This window comes from Gavialis gangeticus, unplaced genomic scaffold (assembly GCF_001723915.1).
Source record: "Gavialis gangeticus isolate Ggan-Ray unplaced genomic scaffold, GavGan_comp1, whole genome shotgun sequence".
Taxonomy (NCBI): Eukaryota; Metazoa; Chordata; order Crocodylia; family Gavialidae; genus Gavialis; species Gavialis gangeticus.
The window spans coordinates 10,692,779-10,702,593 of NW_017729022.1; the positions used below are offsets into that span (position 1 = coordinate 10,692,779).

Below are 9,815 nucleotides of genomic sequence, written 5' to 3' on the forward strand. Positions count from 1 at the left end.
GATGGGTTTCAATATGGACAAGTTCAAGGTATTGCACCTGGGGAGGAAGAACCAGCAGCATACCTACAGGCTGGGGAACTCCCTTCTCATCAGCGCAGAGGCAGAGAAGGATCTTGGAGTCGCTATTGATTCCAAGATGAACATGGGCCTCCAATGTGGGGATGCAGTCAGGAAAGATAACCACACTTTGTCGCATCACAAGCAGGTCCAAGGAGGTGATCCTCCCCCTCTATGCAATATTGGTCAGACCGCAGTTGGAGTACTGCATCCAGTTCTGGGCGCCGCACTTCAGGAGGGATGTGGACAGCATCGAGAGGGTCCAGAGGAGGGCCACTCACATGATTAGGGGGCAGCAGGGCAGGCCCTACGAGCAGAGGTTACGGGACCTGAACCTGTTCAGCCTCCACAGAAGAAGGCTGAGAAAGGATCTGGTGGCCGCCAATAAAGTTGCCAAGGGGGAGCAGCAGGCAGTGGGAGAGTCCCTGTTCCCCCAAGCACTACTGGGGGTAACAGGGAACAATGACCATTAATTGACTGAGAGTAGATTCAGGCTAGATATCAGGGGGCGCTACTTCACTGTCAGGGCAGCTCGGAGCTGGAATGGATTTCCAAGGGAAGTGGTGCTTGCCCCTACCCTGGGGGTCTTCAAAAGGAGGTTAGACAGCCACCTAGCTGGGGTCATTGGACCCCAGCATCCTTTCCTGCCCATGGCAGGGGGTCAGACTAGATGATCTGCTTAGGTCCCTTCCGACCCTACCAACTATGAAACTATGCATCTAATCAATTTCGTAGTTGGTTTTCATTGCTGAGCATGTGTTGCTTTTGGCAAACATTTAATTATAGACAGTGTATTTAATGAGGTTTCCTTACATGCAAATATAAGACAAGGGGGTTTTCCCCCCATGCTGATCTGGGGAAAAGAAAAAAAATTCAAGTAAATGTGATAATTAATCACTGTGTTTGTTTAAAGTACACTTGCAACATCTAAAAATGTATGAGGTCAACATATGGGGTTTTTTTCAATAAACTAAACAGTATATGTGTGACTCAAACTTGCAGATGTATAGCTGTCAAATAAGAAGATTAATTTTATATTGTTACTTTTTTAACATTACACTTTGTGCAATGGGGCACTCTGTTTACCTTAAGGAGAAGTGTTGTGGAAGTGTCTTTCAGTAGTGATATTTAAATACAATAAATGAATATAATTAAATCCAGATTAAAGGAGATGCTGGTGAACACTTGGCCAACACCCTAGAAAAGGATTATGTTAACCACTTCTGTTCTGATAATGCACAAAAGCCAAACCCATAAAGAGGCCATTTCAAAAACTTCCTGGTGAGAGCCACATGACTGCATTCTGAGAGAGACACTACCTGATATTTGCTTAAAGAGCAATGATAATTTGCTTTTTTTAAAGCCTTAATTAAAATGTTTAAATGGTTTGCGGAGCCCTATTTATGCATGCTTTCTACATGTCTTTTTTTCAGCTCCAAGTCAACGTCCAAGAATTATCAGTTCTGTAAGGTCTGGTTCAAGGTACATCATCACTTGGGAACACGTCAAGCCCATGCCAAATGAATCAGCAGTTTCTGGATACAAAGTATGATCTATAAAAATAACTTTTAACTTACATATCCTGCACATGGTATATTTCATAGCCAATGATGAATTTCAGTGTCCACTCAAATTCCATTGTGCTTCCATGCTAAGGCCCCTGGTTTTATACTTGGAGATCACAAATCCCTCCTCTTTTAATACTGTGTGATCACAAAACTTCCTCCTATTTTTCTTAACAAGGGACTATAATATAGAAAAGTTTGAGAAATATCACATTTGATATTCAATAGGGCCTTACTTCCCATACAGAAAGATATATTTTACCTCAGTTGTAAGGAAAATCTTCCACAGACTATTCTCTTAATATTTTGCTCTTACATTTTCAAGTATGGATTGCTTTTCTGTCCTTCTCCTAGAAACCAGTTCCCACAATACATGCCCTTTATAATCCAAGAAAGTTGATCTGTTTGTAATGAAACAACACACCCTGTTACATGCAACTAGGGTACAACAAATGTAATATACATGTAGTTAGTTATAGTTCATCGGTATGCAGAAACCTGTAAAATGGGTTCCTCCCTAGCCTTAGTATTTACTTGGAAGTAATACAGTTAGAGTTTTATATGCTACACACAGAGGTCTTTGATAGATTGAGTTACTCCCTTTGAAAACAAGCAGAAATCATTTTCATATGTCACATAAGTCTCATGTTAATTTCACACTTTAAATAGTCTGCCAGTTCTGAAACATTTTAGTAAAATAAATTATTAAGGTAGCCTCCAAAAATGAGAATATTCTTAAATAACTTCTGTTATAGAATATTGTAATTCTATAATGTGATTTATATTTATTTTATCTTCTTTGCTGATACCAAAGTATTTTCCTCAGTCATTTAAAAACCTGTTTTGGACCCATGTAGGAAAATGTTTTAAAAATAAGGTAGCATTATTTTGTCATAAAGAAATAAATTAGGAAAGCCTCTCTCTCACTCTTGCTCTCTCTCTCTCAGCTTCTTTGTTATTGGACACCCAGTGCAGCAATACACGTTATGTAGTTTTGATTCTTGTGAAGTATATGCACATGAAAGTGTATATGCATTAAATGTATTAAACAAAATTCTGTACAAGTGCAACTGTGGTATCAGTAACACTATGCCATTACAATAACTGTACTTATTTTGGGACTTTACAAGGTGCTGTATCGACCAGATGGCCAACATGAGGGCAAATTGTATTCAACTGGTAAACATTCAATAGAGGTCCCAGTCCCCAGAGATGGTGAATATGTGGTTGAGGTTCGTGCACACAGTAAAGGAGGAGATGGAGAAGTAGCTCAAATCAAAATTTCAGGTGGGCAGTTTTTTTTTTTATATTGGGAGCTTGGGCTAGATGTTTCCCCTCTTCTGCACACAGTAGAGACTGCAGATACACTCCATTTGTGGCAAAAGATGTCTAGAGTGAAAATCTGTTTATTTCCCTCTCCCTGCTCCCCTCTCTCTCCAATAAGTTTTTGAATACACGTGATACTGATCAGTGTAGTATATACCATACAAAGTACTATTTCAGAAAAAAAATAAGTCATGAAATTAGACACCATTCTTGCTATCTTAAAATTTCAATACTTACATTGGTCTTTTAAAGTTTGGGAAGCAATCATGATGATAAACTCCCATTCCTGCTCTTTGAAACATAGTCCATATAGTCAGTAGTATCTGTTCTCAGCTACAGTACATATGTTATAATATGTACATTGTGGGATAAATGGCTGTTCAAAAAGGGCATCAACCCAGAGAACAGCTGCTTTTCATTAACAATTTAATGAGCTTCAGTCTACAAATGTTTGTTCTACATAATACTTTTGTTAGTCTATAAGGTGCAAATCTACCCTGCTTCTACTCTTATATGTTACAGGCCATTCAGTTTCATTCAGTTACCTCTATATTGAGCTTATTAGTTTTTGTATAGCTAAAGCATATCTTCCAGAAAAACTTTTAGGTGTGATCTGAAGACATCAAGAGATAGAGACTCTACTACTTCCCTGCTTGTTCCCATCATGTATTGTACTATTAAAAACTTAATTCCTTATTCAGTTTGTCTGGTTTCAGCTTCTAGTATTTGGTTTTTGTAGTGGTTTCTCCTGCCTGTCCTATCTATTTTCTTATGCTAAAGATGCATTTAGTATCCAGTGTATTCTACCTTTGCAAGTATTTATACATGGTAATCAAGTCACCTCTTAATCTTCTTTCAAATAAGATAACTGATTGAGCTATTTAAATCTCCCACTGAAGGAGATGTTTTCTTCTGTCCCTTAAATAATTTGTCTGGCTTTTCTCTGCATGCTCTCTAACTTTTTAACATTTTAATATTCTTTTATAAAGAACTAGACTGTACACAGCATCACAAACCCACAATATTTTGAGGTGTTCATGGAATGCCACACATATATTCTTGGATTTATTTTACTAATATGATATGTGGTCTCTGTGGGTAGATAGCATTAAGCTAGCTCTGCTTAGCCGTATCATTCTTCTGTTTTTGTGAATTGTGGTCATTGATAAGACTGCAGTAATGTAACTAGAATGGGTGGGGAGAGAACGGGGCAGTGACTGGGGCAGCAGCTAGGCCCTTACGAACAGTGATAAATTTGCATTTTAAAGGAGAGGTATAGCAAGAATAAAACCTGGAAACAGGCTGTTCAAAGAAGGGCATTTCCCCCAGTGAGGAAAATAAGTGAGACTGTACCTTCAGAACACTGAATGAGTAATCAGCTGGTGCATCTACCCAAGGTGCTTAATGTGCAGAAGACTAATTCTACTGCATATTAGCATAGCAGGCAAAGCCTGTGCACAGTAGATTTAGTCTAACACTCAGTAGCATCACCCAAAAAAATGTTCATTTGCATTAATACTCAGTAGCGCCAATTACAGCTCATTAAATTAATACCCGTCATTACAGGTGCAAACAATGTGCCATAATTGCAGCACATTAAGGAACGTGTAGATGTTTCCTTTATGTACATCAGGATGTAAATATGCTCCTGGTTGTCATTGGATCAGGAAAAGCTCCTGGTCTGGTAAACAGATACACAACTGGGGCACGAAATTATATCCATAACATATGCTTCCTGAGAATTATGCAGAAATATGTAAATGCCCAGAGAAGGACAAGTACTTAAGCTTTGCCATGAGAGCAAATCTAAAGATTCGTGGGCAAAAGATGCTTTAGTATTCCAGTGATTTAGCTGGGCAATTCAGACTACCAGTCTAGGAGAGGTCTTTGGCTTGGACAAAAGTGGAAGCTTCAGTCTTAGAGCTTAGGACCAAGATGCACAGATAAGGTAAAATCATTGTTCTGATATTTTTGTGTTTGTTTATTTTTATATCTGTCTCTGATTTTGACTGCCCAGGCCTCACCATTATTACTCCACTGCCAGTTTGTGTGTCATTCACAAATGTTGTTTGTGTTATATTTGCTTTAAAATCACAACGGACATGTTGAATAGCAAGAGACCTACTACTGATTCCTGTGGAAATCCATTAGAAATAACCCAGTTTGATGACTACTCATTGATTACTACATTTTGGAATTTATCCATTTGTTAATCTTAATCCTTTTAACACATGATATATTGATTTTGCATGATGCTAATTTTTAATCTGCACTGAAGGTAGGTCTTTCCTCCTAACAATAACAAGGTCTAATTGGTGCCAGCGGCCTGATCGTGGATGTCACCATGACGTTTTGTGATGATCTTTTCCAGCAAAATATGAATTGGTAGTGCACAGTCAATTTTGGGTGCAGAAGAAGTCAACTGTGCAGTAAACAGCTCATGTAGATGTGCCCAGGCTGGACTTTACTGCTCCAGCCAAGCAGGGAGGCCCTTCACAATACCCTCATTGTGCTGCACAGCCTGCAAGGCAGTATGGGTCACCTAATCAGTGTTGTCCTGTACACTGCTGTCATCTGTCACCAGGCAGACTGGGAGGCTGCAGGGCATACTGAGACATGTGAGGGTCCCCCTGGCTGTGCAGTGGCTCAGCATTAGAATGTTTGTGGATCTTCAGGTAAGTTTTTCATTGAGAAAAATAAAACCAGGAGAGTTCTCCTAGAATACATCATTTGAACACATACACGCAGCCTAAGCCCTGCTGACAGTAGTGGGGGAGATTGAAAAGAAAGCATAAAGTCAAGCAGGCTGGACTAACATTTCTTTCATTGCTTTGGCTTGAATCCTGCCTTTTTCAAAGAACAGAATGGTGCAGTCTTTCACATCCACAACTGGGCCAACTTTTCCTCTTGTAGGCTAAGTACAGACAGTCAAAAAGCCTGAGGCTGAATTGACTTAATCTTTGCAGGTTAGTCTAAGCTGCGTAGATAGAACTGAAGCATCTGAACAGACATTCACTTTTGATTCCAGAAATGCAGCCACATGCCTGCAGCGGCTCAGGCCAGAAGCTCGGGGGCAATGGAGGACACCTTCCTACTCAGCTGGAGGAGACAGCTTGGGCCAAGGCTAGATTGCATACCCTGGGGGGTGGGGAGGGGAGTTGTGGGGGCGGTGCAAAGCATCCTGGGAAGCTGGGAGACTGTGAGTTAGCCTGAATTTGGAGGGGATCTGGGACAGAAGTTTAATAAGGTTAAATCAGTTGATTTAACCTAAGTTAGTTTAAGCCTGATACTGCATCCATCTAGGTTTATATTAAATCGGTTTCAGCCACTTCAAAAGTAGTTTATATAAACTGAACTTCTTCTGTGTTACAGATTTGAACTGGTTTCTGATCACTTATACTGGTTTATGTTTGTCCATCCCTAGACCTATGAAGTTTTTTATAGCAGATGAGGATTAACCCATTTACCATTGTTGTTCTTAACTATACGACAGGGTGGTAGCATATCGCCTAGCAGCTTTTCTGTAACTTGTAGGCTTTCCTGAAACACATTGCTGGGAATTAGCATGTGTGTCTGGCCTGTGTCTGCTCAGAGTGGAGTTTCTAAAACTTACATGGAAAGATATACTCAATCAGTAATGCAAAATGCAACCAGAAAAGTTGCTATAGTAGAATAATGATTTCTCCACAGATAGGAACTTACCTAAATTGCAGTTTTGCAGATGTCACAGAAACTGTAAAAAACGATGCTTTTTGTGATCACTGGGAAATCCAGCATTGGCTGCGAAATCAACCAAAAAAAGCAGTAGTGAGGTAGACTGAGTGAAGGCACTCTCTGCCAATCAGCAGGGAGGGGTGGGGCAAAAACAGTAGTGATGTAGATTCAGTGAAGGAGCCCTCTGCCAACCAGCAGCAATGGGCAGGGCCACCACAAAATGCCCACAAAAACAGCTCTGTGCACTGTGATTAGACTGTAAAAAATCCCTTTGTCTCACCACAGCTTAGGTAGATCCCTATCCATAGAGTCCACCTCACTGCTTTGCTGCAGTATAGTGACAGCTGAAAAATAAGTTATAACATGGTTATTGTTATGATTATTTTAGCCATTGCAAAAATCAAGTTTGTATTGATTTTCTGTCTCCTCTTTTTATGTTTTCTCTGTTTGTCATCTTATTCTTTTTAGGACTGTAACTAAAGCCTCTATATTAAACTAAATTTTGGGACATGTCACTTAATCAGACTAAAATATAGACTTTTACTGTGGCTTTTGTTAACCAATGTCTTATTCAGCAAGGGTTTGGGTTTTTTTTTGTTTTTTGTTTGTTTTTTCCTTTTGCCACATTACAGTGAATGCCTGAGCAACATAGTTAGAATTCTGTATTTAGTAGCACAACCAACTAAAGACTGGAACAGCTTGTTTAACCATAGTAATCAGCTTCTATAACTAATGGCAGGCTTATCTATTTTTAATGTATTAAATACTAGGGATTTTCTTTGAAACAGACTCTGCTGATTGCAGTGTTTTGTCATAATGTTGATATTAATGTAATCACAGCACTAGTTTGAAACACTGCAATGAATACAAATCAAAAGCATATGGTGCATGGTTCCTTCTCACTTGCACTTGTATAACTGCATCGGCTTTAGTAGAGATACTTATTTTGGCATAAATTAGGAGTAACAGAAGAATCAAGCCCATGGATTTTTACATGATTTCATTCTTGAAAGAAGATTGAATCTTTCCTTTCTTACAGTGCTTTTCATACATTTTATTCAAAATACTGAAGTGGACAAAGAATAATTTATATATTTTTTTTACTTACAGCCTAAGAGCAAAAATACAGCATTCCTGCCTTGCACTATCTAGATATGTATCCGCTTTTCATTTGCCAGGGGCATAAATTAAAAATCTTTCATATATTTAAATGCAAATATTAAGCTTTTCCAAGGCAAGTTGCATGCATTTTTCTAGCCTCAGTGCTAGAAATGCATGCATTTTTCTAGCCTTTAGCCAGTCCAACACTTCAATTTTATCTTTCAATTTGCCATTTCTTTTTGTACCAATTAAAATAAACATTAATTTTATTGCACAGGTTTAGCACAAATAAATCAGATAACAGTTTTCTTTTGCTGCAGTGCAGTTACTGTCCATCAGGTCACAGTCTTGGTATTTAAACACTTAAATGGAGAAAACAGTAGACCCAATAAGGCTATTGTTTTCTGGTCATTATGGAAAAAAGAGGAATCTTCCTCATGGATCAAGTTTGAGACCATATGATAGTCAACTATAACTAAAATTAGAACTCACTAGTTCTTATAAAGTAACTTCACTTTTCATTAATTTATTTAGTCCTCATCTCATGCCTGAAAACAAAATAGCATAATAAACAGAAGAACATCAGAACTTGTTCAGTTAAACCTTCTAAAATAAAATGTCAGGTTTTCTATAGATTTTCTCTTGCATTATCGTTCATTTTGATATGCAGCGCATTGTCATTTTTATTATTTCCTTTTCTCTAGTCTCATTTAATTTGAAAACCGATGCTTGACATTTACACATATTACAGCACATTCAATTACAAAATAAGTACGTTGTTGAACAGCCAGGTTCTTTTTGAATTTCCATATCTTATACTTCTCTTTTTTTCTTTTCTTCAAATTCATTAGCAGAAAGAGCTCTGAATGTATTCTGCAGTAATTTGAATATTTACTGTGATCTTAGTCAACATTTTCTTTGTTATTATCAGCAGTATTTGTTCCTACAGTGTACTCCGCTGTTTTGCGTACTTGATAAGTGCATAATTTGCTTATCAGCATAACACAAAGCCTGTTTCCTGTTGTTTATGTTGTAAAAAGTATGAGTTAGCTGCATATCAGTTAAGAGCATGAAATTTAAGAGTGTAGAAGGTCTCACTGTCTGTTTTTTTAACCTAATGATACTCTGGTTAACTACAGAGAAATGATGATGGAGAAGCATAGGGTTGCTGTTAGAGGTCTTGAAATGATACCAGTTAGCCAGTTTCAGAAACATTATGTCCCTTCATTTTCAAGGCTTCTTAGTGAGCATTGTTAACAGTGCTGTCAATGTTAGAGTATTCACAGGCCCCAAACTGACTAGTGCTCATGTCATTTTGAGGGAACCTAAAAATCAGTTTCTGGGCTACCCTAAAGAGAATACGGGTATCAGTGAGCTCCAAGTAGCATGGGATAAAGCTGTAGGGGCCACAGGCTCATGAGCCTTGCCCTTTGCCACACACAGCCCAGCTTCTTACCCCTCCCTCCACCCTACCATGCACGTGCCTCCCTCTTCCCTTTCAAACATGCTCCCCTCTGCCACACATGCAGCACCCTGACCTCCTCCCAGCCATGCACATCATGCAGGCAGCCCACCAACAGCACATAGCATGGGTAGCCTGGATCCATCCTTTGTCAAGTACACAGCACATACAGCACACCCAGCATCCTTTCCCAGCATGCACACAGTACAGGCAGCCTGGTCCCATCCAATACTGCTGCCCCATCTCCAAGCATGGGGGGTGGGAACCAGTAGCCAGAGGAGAGAGGGGGCATCTAGAGACCCCAGCCACTGCTGCTTCAAATGTAATGGGCAGAGTGGTGATTGTGCAGGAGCCCAAGGACCTCATGTTCATAGATTCATAGATTCATAGATTAAGGGTCGGAAGGGACCTAGTAGATCTTCTAGCCCGACCCCCCGCCAGGGCGGGAGAACAACAAAAAACCCCAAAAAGAGAAACGGGACTCAAACGAGTCCAGCCAGGTAGGCATCCAGCCTCTTCTTAAAGACCCCCAGGGTAGGGGCCAGCACCACTTCCCTTGGAAGTTGGTTCCAGCTCCTAGCCGCCCTAAC

General features: G+C 39.6%; 1 protein-coding gene across 4 annotated transcripts in view; it reads left to right on the top strand.

The window, feature by feature from the left end:
• CNTN1 (contactin 1) overlaps positions 1-9,815 on the top strand; it is a 615,999-nt gene that overhangs the window by 567,324 nt on the left and 38,860 nt on the right. For all 4 annotated transcript variants that reach the window (XM_019514585.1, XM_019514584.1, XM_019514586.1 and 1 more), the window contains 2 exons: positions 1,491-1,603; positions 2,753-2,909. In XM_019514585.1, the coding sequence (XP_019370130.1) occupies positions 1,491-1,603; positions 2,753-2,909 (270 nt within the window). The remainder of the gene's footprint in view (positions 1-1,490; positions 1,604-2,752; positions 2,910-9,815) is intronic.